General features: G+C 43.4%; 2 protein-coding genes across 5 annotated transcripts in view; one reads left to right on the top strand and one right to left on the bottom strand.

Moving 5' to 3' along the window:
• ENTPD5 (ectonucleoside triphosphate diphosphohydrolase 5 (inactive)) overlaps positions 1–8386 on the top strand; it is a 27796-nt gene extending 19410 nt beyond the window's left edge. For 3 of the 4 annotated variants that reach the window (XM_058807957.1, XM_058807958.1, XM_058807956.1), the window contains exon 14: positions 151–3220. In XM_058807957.1, coding sequence (XP_058663940.1) covers positions 151–237 — 87 coding nt within the window. In that variant the 3' untranslated portion in view covers positions 238–3220. Of the gene's footprint in view, positions 1–150; positions 3221–8048 lie in introns of those variants that run through there. The other variant, XR_009274897.1, reaches the window with a different exon arrangement.
• Positions 3738–13026, bottom strand: COQ6 (coenzyme Q6, monooxygenase). Its single transcript, XM_058807955.1, has 12 exons — positions 12867–13026; positions 10987–11121; positions 10216–10274; positions 9005–9128; positions 8453–8583; positions 7981–8088; positions 7829–7891; positions 7416–7523; positions 6814–7016; positions 5547–5662; positions 5015–5181; positions 3738–3892 (listed from the first exon to the last, which is right to left on the bottom strand). Exons 1-12 carry the CDS (start codon positions 13024–13026, stop codon positions 3863–3865), a joined length of 1404 nt encoding a protein of 467 aa, XP_058663938.1. The 3' UTR covers positions 3738–3862.

The raw sequence follows: 13026 nt of genomic DNA, 5'->3' as shown, positions 1-13026 counted from the left end.
TAAATCTCTATTGATTAACATGCATTAGTCAATTTTTCTGACTAATTATCTACTGAATCTTTCCAGATTTGTAACATGTAGTTGCTGTCATTTGTGTAACTTATGAATCTAGAGAACTGTCAGGAATAACTTGTTTTTCTTCTTTTATAGTTGACAAAGAAAGTAAACAACATAGAGACAAGCTGGACTTTGGGTGCTACCTTTTACCTGCTGCAGTCTCTGGGAATGACTTATTGACTTGTGATACTGCTGTGGACTTCAGCATTTCTGAAAATGCTGAGAAAGTAAATGGCAATCTCCAGGTATGGTGTTCAGCTGGACTGGTCACAGAGCAGAACATGGACCAAAAATATATGATAGCTCTTTACCCTGGATTGGCATTGTGCCTAATGAGAGTATGATTTATAACTGTGATTGCCATAAATGATCCAGAATCTGCCTTAAGAAAGTCAAAAGGTCTAAACTCCAGCAGAGAATAAGCAAGGGGCTCAAAATCAGCTTTCACCAGCAAGTTTGTTAGAAGCACAGAGTTCCTGGATGTAGTGGCAGACTACAGACACATGACTTCCCCTACCCCCTTCTATTTAAACATAAATAACTTAAATTTGCTTGTGAGATGTTAAATACAGAAATTAGGAATAGCATCAACAGTGATGCAGAGAAAAGTGAACAACTCTGGATGCTGCCAACCTCAGTGTTCCAAAAATCCAGCTGCTAGCTTAGCAAATACATGGCAAGAATATTCCAGTCTTTCAAGGGCCTGCTGTAAGTACACTTTGGGCATGGTTTTGGGAAAGGTGCTGGCTAGAACATAGTCATTTACCAAGCAGTTTTTAGGCAGTAGGCATTTCCTAAGCAGAAGGTGTGCCTGTGTTTCAGTTTTGCTGCCCTTTCCAAGTCTGTGCAGCTACACCATACATCTGACTACCAGACTTGATAAATTTATTCATTTAGCATGTAGTCATAACACATAGTTGTGCTGGCACAACGAGGCAGCAGTGCCAGCTATTGAAACTGCCAGAAGATGAGCTTGTCACATTCCACCCACAAGGAGATTGCAGTCAGATGAAATGGCTGATCTGACAGCTCAGTTTGCTGTGAGAGCCAGCTGTTTCTCTGCTCTCAGCAAGGCACATCCACAGCCTTCTTCCCTCTGCTGCTGGTACTCCTCAGGTTCTTGTAGGAACTGATTCAGGACACCTGACCTGAGGTGGTGCTCACCTAAGAGTCAAGTCTGGTGCTATCCCAAGGACAGCAGGCAGGGCACAGCCCAGCATGGCCTGCTGGGCCAGCAAGAGGTCTGAGCACCACAGTCCCTTTTGCTGGAGTGAGCTCTAAGGTGTGGTCTCCCATTTCAAACCCACCCATTGCCCTAAGTAAAAACAACTGTAGAGATTTCTTCCCCCCATGAAATAATTGGCAGCTTGCTACTGTCTTCACCTCTTCAAGGGATGTGTAAGGTACAGGTGAATTTACCCCATCACAACAAAGAGGTATTGCTCATGTGACTGAGGGAAACTTCTAGCCACTGATGTCCTGTGATGAACATTTCCCTGGTGGGCAGTTGCAGTTACCAAGTGTCTCAGTTGCTCTAAAACACCTTTCTGTCAAACCAAAGACTGCCCTCACGCTGCCTTCTCTGCAAACTGGATTTGAAAATAATTGGTAATTCCCAGCAAGGGGAGGAAATCATGCACTCATGTCTTCAATGGTCTTGCCAAACAGTTTGGAGACTTAGAAATTTGCCTTACTGTGAACTTACTGACTACCTATTAGTCCTTTTCCTCTAGTTAGCAGTGCAAGTTTGCCTGTGGCTGATGAAGCTACCATTTCTCATATCTCAGGTTTTACAGCACAAGGATGCAAGGCATGCTTTTGATTGAACAAGTTCAGTCAGCAACAAGAAGCCAAGGGTTGCAGATGGAGCCATCCATACTTATCACTGACACTTTGCCATAAATTCAGGCTGCTTTTTTGAAACAGGACATGCTCATCCTACATGTGTGGTCCTTACCAGAATCTGTTTGAGATCCACATTGAGAAATTCCTGTGTCACGCCTAAGTTCTGTTCCTTTCTCTCTAGAAGTTTCTGTTTGAACATGAAGGAAGTAATTGCAGCCTCTTCTCAACCATAAACATTTCTTATTCCTCTTCCTACTGTTGGCAAAACTTGGTATATGGTCTGGTCTGCAGAACAAGGTGACTGCAAATGCATTCATTATGTCTTCAGTGAACACTTCTGTATTCTCAGAAAACACAAAGTAGGGTGCAGTGGTTACTGGCCAGGCTGAGTTACCCTAAGAACAAGCTAATTTAATAATCCAGAAATCATCTTTCAGTCTGAGCCAGTGCTATGACAAACTCGTCCTGGATCTTGGGGCTAAGAGCTGGCAGCAGTGAGGCTGTATTTTGAAGGTGGGATGCTCTACCCAAGGGACAAGCAGCAGTGTTATCTGCCCCCTGAAAACACACCAGCCCTGAGGAGGGCTGGAGGGGCTGGGTTTTGTCTGAAGCAAGGAGGGGCTATAAGAAGGGTACCATGCAAAGGAAGTTGTTTTTTCTGCATTCTTTTCCTCAGACTCTGGTACTACAAATGCTAGGGGGTAGCATCTGCTTCCCAGTACCAAAGTTGCATTTAATCTGAATGCTCAGGGCCTTCATTTGTCAGTGGCACAATTCGTTAACTGAAGCAGAACTTCTGCTCTCTGTTACTGGCATGATCCTTCAGTTATGGGAGAAACAAAAAACTCTGTTAAAATGTTTATTTTTGCAAGAATTTGCAGAATTGAGCCCCTGCTGTTTACATCTGAACTGAAGTGGGTGGGGGGATTTGGACAACCCAGTCAAGTCCTCACACTTACCCTAGTGCAATGAGATTATTTATTACCTAAAGAGTAAGCAGCCTTTTAAGAGAAGAGCTCTACTTGCAGCCCTGATTTTTATCTCTTCCTTTGTAATGTCTTTGAGCCAGGCACTAACAAGGACTGCCAAATATGAGTGACTGCAGAAGCACAAGTAATAGCTTTCACTTCAGTTTCATTCTTTCTGATGTTAGTTTCTGATACTGGTCACCCATATGTGTAAATCTTGCCCATGGGCAGTGCTTAGTTTAATTTTGTGAGTGGCAAATGTCTAATGCAAGATGCTGGTGTTTGGAACCGAAGACAGAATATCTTGAATTGTCTATTTTAGTAATTAAAGCATTTTTAACAATATTGAAGATGTTGTGGTATAGTTTTCTTTCCTAGATATTATTGTTGCCTTGTATCTTTTCCATGGAGCCCTTAGCCATTTCCACAAGAAACACCATTATTAAATAAAGCACCAAGAGAAAGGCAGGGAAAAGGGTGAAAGAACAACAGACAGACTTTTAAAATACATCTGCCACCATGTGTTGTTTCTCTCTGCTGCAAACTACTCTTTCTGTCTGAGCTGAGGTGCCAAGAAGCCAGGAGTGATGTTACAGCTCTAGCAATCATATCAGAAGAAACTGAAAGTAATTAAGCAGCAAAAGCTGTTAAAAATTAGCCAGCAGTTGGCAAAATTCAGCACTGTGTCTGCCAAAAAAGACAGACAGCTGTTTGCACCTTAATCTTCAATTCAGGAGGCCCAGATTAAAAGCACATACTGTACTTAGTTCTGTGGCTGAAGACATCATGGTACTATGGAAAGAAACCCTAAATCCTCCTGAGGAGGGCAAATGTGACAGCTTTTGCATAAACCAGTGGATGGTGTAATACACAGCTCAATCCCTCAATTTTATTGTAAATTAAAATAAAAATTCAAAGATTCAAGTAAGTCACAGTCCTTTTAAAGGCAATGCATTCATTGGCAAGCTGCTGACAGGCAGACTGACAACAGATCACTTGCTGGCAAAAGCCATGATTTGCTCCTAAAAGAGAAGAAAAAGAGAAGTAATTCATAAGCATGTGTTTTAGAAAGAACCTTTAGGCACATTCCCATTCATATAAATGAACAACAGTTCTTGGCCAGGCTTTCTAGCCACACACAGAGAACCTATCCAGATGTCCTAGAAAATTAACAAAATTGTAGCATTCCTGTCCTTCCCAAGTAGTACAAAACTGGTAATTCCAATGGGTTCTGTGCTCAGAAAAAGACATCTTCAACTGTTTTTTTTTTTTCTTTTAAACAGAGAAAGAGAAAAAAAACTTGTGAGCACTGAAGCAGCAGCATAGTCTTCCTTAATGAAGACAGTGTCAGTGGCAGCTGCTCTGCCTTAGGAATGTACTGATTTTTAGTTGAGGAAGTGTCTCAACTGTGACCATGACACAAAGGAAACAGGGCACCTGTGTTTAATATAAAGATGGAGAATAAATGAAGTAAAAATTGAAATCCAAAGATGAGAATCTAATTTGCTGGTGCTTGGGAGCTTTGAGAGCAGAGGGCTTAAGGAACCTCACAAAAATCCAACAACTGGGTCAAGAGGGTGAAAAGTTCAGGCAGATGGGCTGCAAACAGAGGGTCTAAGACAGAAACTCACCACCACCCTCCTCAGGTAATTCCCATTTTAGAGACTTGAACTTCTGCCATGAGGGAACAATTCACAAGGCAAAACAGCACAGAAACAGTTAAGTGTGGGCTGCACACTGCCTCTGGGAAGTCACCCAATCTCTTAGTGAAGATGTTTCTTCACAGGCCTGTCTTCTCTGTGCATTGCTAGAATATAATTCAAGGTTTGACACTAATTCCATAGCAAAATAAAGCCAAATATTTCTGATGACCTCTAACTCCTAATTACTGATACAGAATATAAGACACTTAGATCTTTTATATCCCTTGTGCTGGAGGGGGGGGGAAAAAGTCTCTACTGAGTCATCAGTTATTTAGGAACTCCTCAGGCCCATTCAGGACACAAACCCCCCAGTTTAAAATAGTATTTTCCAACCAAAAATGTTTCATTTTAAACAAACAAAGATCTTTATATCTTGTGCATATTTCATGAATAGTAGAATAGAATGAACTCCTACAGCCCTCACTGAAGTGAGATCCTTACTTTGACAGGAGGCAGGGCATTTGTTGCTTGCAATCCCCATGTCCTCAGCAACACCAGAGGAGCCAGTGTGGTAGAGTACAGCCTTTTTAGCATATCAGTAGCAGCTAACAAGGAGACATTATGCCTCTGACGTTCTGTTTCAAACTTGAGGAGGTGTTTTAAGGAGCCTGGAAGAGATAATTGAATGTTTCTATTACACTTGATGTGCCACAAACAATTGTGCATCTTAACTACAGAGCAGTTTCCTCTGGGAACTGAAAGAGAACAGAGAAATGGTTCATCACAATAAAGACCTCTTTCCACCAGCTAGTGCTCTTCATCCCACCACATCTCTAACTGCCATCCTGCAGAGCTTTATTTTTTTTAAAGCAGCTTTAAGATTCGTGGGATGGAAACTGCATCCAAGAATCAAGAACTGCTTCACTTCACCAAAGCTTTCAAACACAAGACAGCAGCATGCTAACCAGAGGGACTGCAGCAAAGGCCTGGGAGACTAATCCTTTCCTGCCCCAATGCTGGCTTGGAGCCTTACCCAGATCGCTCCCGTTGAAGGCTGCTGCACTGAGGTGATGAGCTAAACATGCAATATCACCAAAGCCCAGGTTCACTCCTTGTCCTGCAAGTGGGTGGACTCTGTGTGCTGCATCCCTGGAGCAAGAGAAGACAGAAATTTATTTCCCTTCTTGAAGAAAGCCACAGTGGCTGACAAACCCCAGAAGGGACAGTGTAGCACTCCTCACCTCTTTGCAATGAACCACCTTAGAGCAGCATATGCACTTTATCCAGTACCTCCTTGCATGCTATGCTGAACTACCTGCCTGCCTCTCCAGTTGTAAGAAGCAAGACATAGGGGAGGTAACAAAAAGCAGGTCTGGAAGGAAAAATTATAAAGAGGTGACTAGCCAAAGTCCTCTCAGATACATGTGGAACAGGCCTTTATGTTTTTGTAAGTGACCTCAGCACAACAGGAGCTCTGTCAATGGCACATTGCACAAACACAAGTGGACAGATATCATGAGTATAAAAGAGAGGTGGGGTTATCATTGAATAGAAACAAAATCAGGCTCTTCTATGAACAGACTTATCTGTAAAGCTCAAAGACAAACATTGCTGTGGGAGTCACAAAGTAAAAGAAATCAGATTAAGTTTTGATATGAAATGCAAGATCATGTGCTTTACCAAGCTATAAAGCACAGTGTGCTCCTAAGAGTGGTTCATAGGTTGGTAAGATGAAAAGTGCACCACACAAAAGTGTAGCACAGCATCCAAGAATTATTGAAAGTTACCACCATACTGCAGCTGGGGCAGAGAAGAAAGTACATGCAACCTTAGAATATAAGAAATGAGGTATTTTTCTGTTTGAACAGGCCACCATACAAAAGTCTCTGACATCCCACATGGGAGTAATTTTTGTCATTTGTGTTCAAAAAAGGTGAGTTAAAAACTCAAAGTGGTGCTCAGAATGGCTGGTATAAGGTAAGAGGAAGTACAGATCCAGCATGAGATACTGGATTGTTTCACTAGACTGTACAAACCCGGGAAGGGAAATAATTATCTTTCAATTTACACAAACAGCACAGATAATGGGCAGAAAGCTACTCATAAAAAGGACAGGAGGGCACCCAGAACAAACCGGATCTGGGTAAAGTCAGAGTGGAGCAATGTATCATTTCTAACATCTGAGTTGTTGGCGGGGAGTTGCTGTCCTCGGGTCATTCCTAACCACGTGCCCCCGCTGTCCTCGGGTCATTTCTAACCACGTGCCACCCGCCCCCCAAGGGTGGCGCTGAGCACCTTACCCGATGAGAGCCACGCGGGGCCGGACGTACTCTGTGGCGTGGCCCAGCCCCAGGGGGAACGTGGCTCTGCTCTCTGCATCCACGCCAGCAACGCTCGGGGGCAGCTGACGGACTGCAGTCCCCGAGGGCTTCAGCAGCGAAATGGCAGAACGAAACATGGCCCCGGCAGTGTCAATGAAGTCAGAGTGGTTTATGTTGCTCCACTGAAACAGACAAACAAATCTTTGGAAGCTGACCCAAACTAGACCCATAAAAGAACCCAGGTGAAAAAAAAAAATCTGAGTTCCAATACTGAATTTTAACCACTTGGACAAAACTATACAGTAGAAAAAACCATCTTCACCATTTTAGGACATACAAATTTCCAACTAGGATGAGCCTACTCTTCCTACCTTTTGGAAATTTAAGTTAACTTCTGTGACTTTCAGAACTAACTTAATTCAGTCCCAAGGGGTCATCTTTTCTTTGCTAAGTGCCTCTTTAATATCATTCTCATCAGAGGAAGGAACTTCAGAATGCACCTCTCCCATTACTGTTGTTCAGCTACAGAATTCGGTTCTATTTCTTTAAAGCCTCTTCCCTGCCATGAGGCTGATACTCACAAAGGCAGAGTTGATGCTATCCACAAAGCTTTCCTCATCCATGGCAAGAAGTTCCGATGCATGGTCATGAGATGTAGACCAGACGAGAGAGCTGGCAGTGTCAGACAGCTAGTTTAAGAGAATTTCAAGGGTAAATATCAAGAGAAAAAGAAACAAAATAAACATTCAGTGCAAAGGCTTCTCCACTGCCCTGCCTCACACTGCCTCTGAAAATTACAGTTCCTGCCCAACTTGTTACAAGTGAGAAATGCCAAGGATAGAATGAGATGGCAGGAGGGGAAAACACAATAAATTACAAGTGAAGGGCAGATGTGCAAATTCTTAAGAGACAGAACTAACACAGAAAGGCATGAAATAAAGTTACTAGACTACAAAAGTTTTCAAAAACATTTTAAAAAATACAAACACCTTACCGGAAGAAGAGCAATTGGCCCGGTGGGAAGGAACCGCTGCCATGCTACATTGTTGTCTGTGGCCTACAGTGGAAAGAAGCAAGTGGGCAGCAAGCCAGATCACCCTCTTAGGTTCTACTGCTTATGGAAGAGTCAGTTTAGCAGAATTTTACCTCAGATAAATGGAGAGTTGCCACCACAGCTGACTGGTCATACTGATGTTCAATGTTCTTAATTTCAGCTTCCTTCCGGACCATAGAGTTATGACCATCTGCACCAATCTGTAAAGCAAAGAGATACACAGCAACTTCTTCAGCAGCTCCTAGAAACATTAGGAGCTAATATTTCACTCTAAAAACCTCAGACTGCATCTGCATATTGTCTGCTCATTCAGAAAAAAAAAATCCCCCCAAAACTAGAAGAGGTGGCGCCTTCTGCTCTTCTCATATTCAGCAGCATCTCCTTGCAGCAGGCAGAGAGAAGGCCATGCCCAGTGTCCCACACCCTCACAGACAGGGCTAGCCACTCACCTCACTCTAGCGCTCCACATGGGTGGAGTGGCACACATGGAATTGGAACCAAACCAGTGGAAAGGACTTGGGTTAGAGATGATGCCTTATGAACAGAAATAAAGAGCTTAGTTACCAGCAGCTTGGTCTGAAGTCTGCGTCCATCAGCTAACTCAACTTGGACCCAAGGGCTTGTGTCACAGCCATGGGAAGGAAGGGGCCAGGTGTACCCAACTGCTTTGCTCCTGTAGAAGACCTCCACACGGTCTGATGGGAACACAGAATACCATGGTCACAGCACAACACGGACAGGGAAAAGGAAACATCGCTACAACAGCCAAGGCCATGCAGGTGTCCTAACGGCACCCTAGGAGCTCACCCTACAATTCTCAAGGCATCCCAAAAAACCAGATATGGACAGCCCCTTGTCACTGTAAGGCCTGCTCTGGACAAGGAGGTACAGATTTTTTAATTAAGTCAAATTTTGAAGTATTTTGGAGAACTACATATCCTGCTCTGTAGCCTTTGGAAGTCAGATTTCTCCCTCCTTCCCAATTCCAGAAGGTGCCCATTTCTCAAGAATTACTTGTTAGACAAATTTCTCCCTCTCAAGACTTAGCACACAACAGAAGGCAAGTAACTGAAAGCTATCTGCAGGAAATAAAACATTGAAGAAGTTGTCCTCTACCTGCTACTGCATCTAACTGTTTTGTGAGAGCAGACATAATGACATCATTCTCCACTATGTAACCCATGTCATCTAAGTCATCTTTCTCAAAAACGATCATGGCTTCTGAACAAGCATCCCACACCTACGAAGAAAAAATACATTACATGAAGCTATGTGATAAAGAAGTCCATTTCAGGGACTTAACAGCAAAAAGACACGGTAATCTAGAAATATAGAACTAGACGAAACATCCTGGATTACTGTTCGTTCCCAGCTACTAAATTGCACCACATAACTAATTTCATTAAATGATTTAGCTTAAGCTCAAAAAGTAATTCCAAGTCAAGTTTTTCATCCCTACTTTTCTGTTACATAACTGACATAGGAAGCTGTGCTACAGCCTTGCTGTAGGTTAACCCCAGCAGGCAGCTCAGCCCCACACAGCTGCTTCCTTTCTCCCCTGCACTGAGATGGGGAAGAAAACTGAAAGGATGAAAGTAGAAAACTCATTGCTTGAGGTAAATGCAGTTCAATAGGAAAAGCAAAAGCCACACATTCAAGCAAAGCAATCCAAGGAATTAATTCACTGCTTCCCAAGGGCAAGCAGGAGTTTAGCCATCTCCAAGAGAGCAGGGCCCCATCAAGCATAATGGTTACTTGGGAAGACAGACACCATCCCTCCAAACTTCCCATGTTTCCTTCTTCTTTTCCTCAGCTTTTATTGCTGAGCATGACACCATATGGTATGGGTTATCAGCCAGGGTCAGTTGTCCAGCCTGTGTACCTCCCAGCTTCTTGTGCACTCCCAGCCTGCTCACTGGCAGGGCAGTGTGAGAAAGCCCTGGCACTGTGTAAGTGCTGCCCAGCAATAACTAAAACATCCCTGTGCTATCAACAGTTTTCAACACAAATCTGAATCACTGTCCCATACAGGCCACCTTTAAGAGAAGAAACTCTATCCCAGCCAAACCAACACACCCTTTATCTCCTGGCTAATACCCAAGCCTCAATATCTACAGCTGCCACTAGGAATCCACCTTTCAGCCTGTAACATCAAGGCCCTGGGGACAGGTATTTCTGAGCAGACTGCTACCCACAAAAAGGAGACAGAAATGAACATAAGTATGACCTGCCCTTTACCATAGGAATAAAAACCTGTGTCATTGATGCAAGTACTTTTGAGCATTCAGAGTAGACAGACACAAGGTGTATCTGCAGCCCTAAGGCACCTGCATTCGCCGGAAGGGTTTGAGTCTCAGGCTGCAGACGTGATCCCAGGCACCACAACCTGAAACAGAAAAAGGACAGAAATGCACAGAGATACAGGTTCACACGGGACACTGAGACCAAAACTAAACTGAAGCTCACTCCACACTCTCCTCCACTCTTCCCTGACTACACTCAGGCTTGGCTCGCACCTTCCCTAGACAGTGCCAGGTCTGCCTCGGTGCTATCACAGCTCCAGAATCACATTGTTTTACTGTTAACATAAGCCAGCAGGAAAGAAACAAGAGCTCTCCATGAGCCTCTGACCTAACAGACAGCTCTCACTGTTCCATCACTGGGTAATAAAACAGACATAGAAATGCACAGCCATTATTGTAAATAACATTTCTTTCTCCAAAAGGATTCAAGGCTCACATATCTCTTTAAAATGACAATTAATCCTCATTAATTGAGGACTGAGTTACCAGACTACAAAGTATTAAGCTTCTTTTGTGAATAGAACATTCCAGGTGCTGTAGAGAGCACTTTACAATCTTTCACTGCCTAAAGTCACAAATATTTATTTGATAACAAATCAGACCAAGATACCAGAACACAGATCCTTGTTATCAAGAGAATTTGGATTTAATAACCACAACTCAGCGTGTAGAGACAAAGGCAAATAATCCTAATGATGTTAGGATGAAGGCAACACATGGTCAAAAGGGTTTTTGTTTCAACAAAACCAGCTCAAATATAAATGTTAAAAATGCAAACAATAAAATCATACTTACTGCTTAGGAGGGTTGCTGATCCTGGGGAGATGGAACTGACCCTGTTGCTGTAACTGTCTGGCATGTGATCATATTCTTTCCTAGGACCAGCCTCCAGCAAAGCAATCTTTTTATCATGGAAGTGGATGTCATGCCCTAAAATAAGCACATACATGCTTTGTTACAATGCTCCTGCCAAAAATATCAAAAGCAAAACACTTGAGTTCTTGTAATAAGACATAGTAGATGCAACACTTAATAAAGAACTACATATACAGTACAGGTGTTGACCAGGCAGGTAAACTTTTGTATGTTAAAGCTTTATGACTACAGTCCTGTTACTGAGATGGACAACTCTTTTGCAGCTAAAGCAAGGATTACATATTTCCCTTTTACATAAAGCTTACATTTTTGTACAAATTTGTGTAATTTTTAAGTGAAAATTTATTACTGGAGTATTATCAAGTGAAATCTTCAATATTTACTCCATGTTTACTCCAGAACACATTTTCCAGAGCTTAAACATAAATTCTGCTTATAGAGGAAGAGATCAAAATAAAACTGCTGTGATATGTAGCAATTACATTAATATTTTCCCTGTCCTCTCATTCTGACAATGGAATAGCACAGGCAGTTTAGACTTTAAACTTCCACATAAAGAGAACTGAAAAGAAAAAGAAGACTCAAGTAAAGTGTAAAAAACACTGCAGCTGAGCTGGCCACGCCTGCAGCATCCCAACCACCACAGATGCAGAAGGCACTGAGGACAGAAGTGGTGTCCTTCATCATCTAGAGTTTACTACTACAGCAGCCCTAGAGACAGCAGTGTCCTGGGCATAATCTCCAGATTATGCACAGTAATAATCTCATCTCCTGAGAGGTCCCAAACCTGCTTGTCAGCCTTAGGTACCACTGCTGGAGGGGATCCTTCTCAAATCCACTGGGCTCTTGTTTAACAATACAAGCAGAACTTAAACTTGCCAGGTAAGCCCTTATACTTGCAAAGCACTGATCGCTCAGCATCTTTGATCTTCTGGGCACTATATTTTTAGGTTTCTGTCACTACTGCAACCTTCTGAATCCATGTTGCAAATAAAGGAGCAGTCAGTACTCTCAGGATCTCTAAGGATACAAAGCAATGGATCTCAAAGGCTCCATTTTAACTTGGTATTAGTGTTTAAAATACTGGGTTAGAGAATGAAACTTGGGATCAGATAATAATGATTAGATGGATGGAGCACCTCTCCCACAAGGAAAGACTGAGCAAATTTGGTTTGTTCACCGGGAAAAGAGAGAGCTTAGGAGTGACTGAATTGTGGCCTCACAGTACCTGAAGGGAGCCCACAAGAAAGACAAAAATGGACTTTTTACAAGATCATGTAGTGACAGGACAAGGAGAAATGGATTCAAAGTGAAAGAGATTAGATTGGATAGGAGGAAGTTCTTTGCTGTGAGGATGGTGAGACACTGGAACAGGTGTAAATGAAGAGAAGCTGTAAATGTCCCAACCCTGCAGGTGTTTGAGGCCAGGCTGGATGTGGCTCGGAGCAACCTGGTCTATGGAAAGTGTCCCTGCACCCAGGACGGGGTTGGAACTACGTGATATTTAATTCCGTGATTCTACAATCAGAAAAGCATTTTAGCTAAGGGTGACATTATCCATCAGCTATTTAAGGATTAGCATGTTTGACAGAAACACTACAGTCTATAAAACTCCAGTTAACCGCCCCATTAACACTGGACAGACACAGAGATATGGCCTGACTCATCACTGACCGGCTCACCAAACAGCCTCCGGTGAACTTTAGAGCAGGATCCCTCAAGGATCCCTCAGCAGACCCCGGACACTGAGATCCTATACAGGGTTACCTCACACTGCAGGGAGTGGGTCACAGCCTTACCCAGCACGGCGGCCATGGCGCTCCCGACCATGCCCCCGCCCGACACCACCACATCGTAGAGCGGCGGGCTGGAGGCGGCGGAGCGGAGCGGGGCGCGGGGCCCGGCCCTGAGCCGCGCTCCGAGCGTGGCCAGCAGCGCCCGCCCGCGCAGCGCCGCCAT

This window comes from Ammospiza caudacuta, chromosome 6, assembly GCF_027887145.1.
Source record: "Ammospiza caudacuta isolate bAmmCau1 chromosome 6, bAmmCau1.pri, whole genome shotgun sequence".
In the NCBI taxonomy this organism is placed as follows: domain Eukaryota; kingdom Metazoa; phylum Chordata; class Aves; order Passeriformes; family Passerellidae; genus Ammospiza; species Ammospiza caudacuta.
Note: the sequence above shows the minus strand (reverse complement) of the source record. Positions and strands in the feature narration are given on the sequence as shown.

What these genes read in the sequence shown, in the direction of transcription:
- COQ6 (XM_058807955.1), bottom strand. Translation starts at nt 13,026, where the DNA reads ATGGCGGCGCTGCGCGGGCGGGCGCTGCTGGCCACGCTCGGAGCGCGG. An exon ending in ATAGCATCAACTCTGCCTTT is followed by an intron (nt 7,017 to 7,415) that starts GTGAGTATCAGC and finishes TGTCTGTTTCAG; the next exon opens with TGGAGCAACATAAACCACTC. An exon ending in CCCCGCGTGGCTCTCATCGG is followed by an intron (nt 5,663 to 6,813) that starts GTAAGGTGCTCA and finishes CTCTTGCTCCAG; the next exon opens with GGATGCAGCACACAGAGTCC.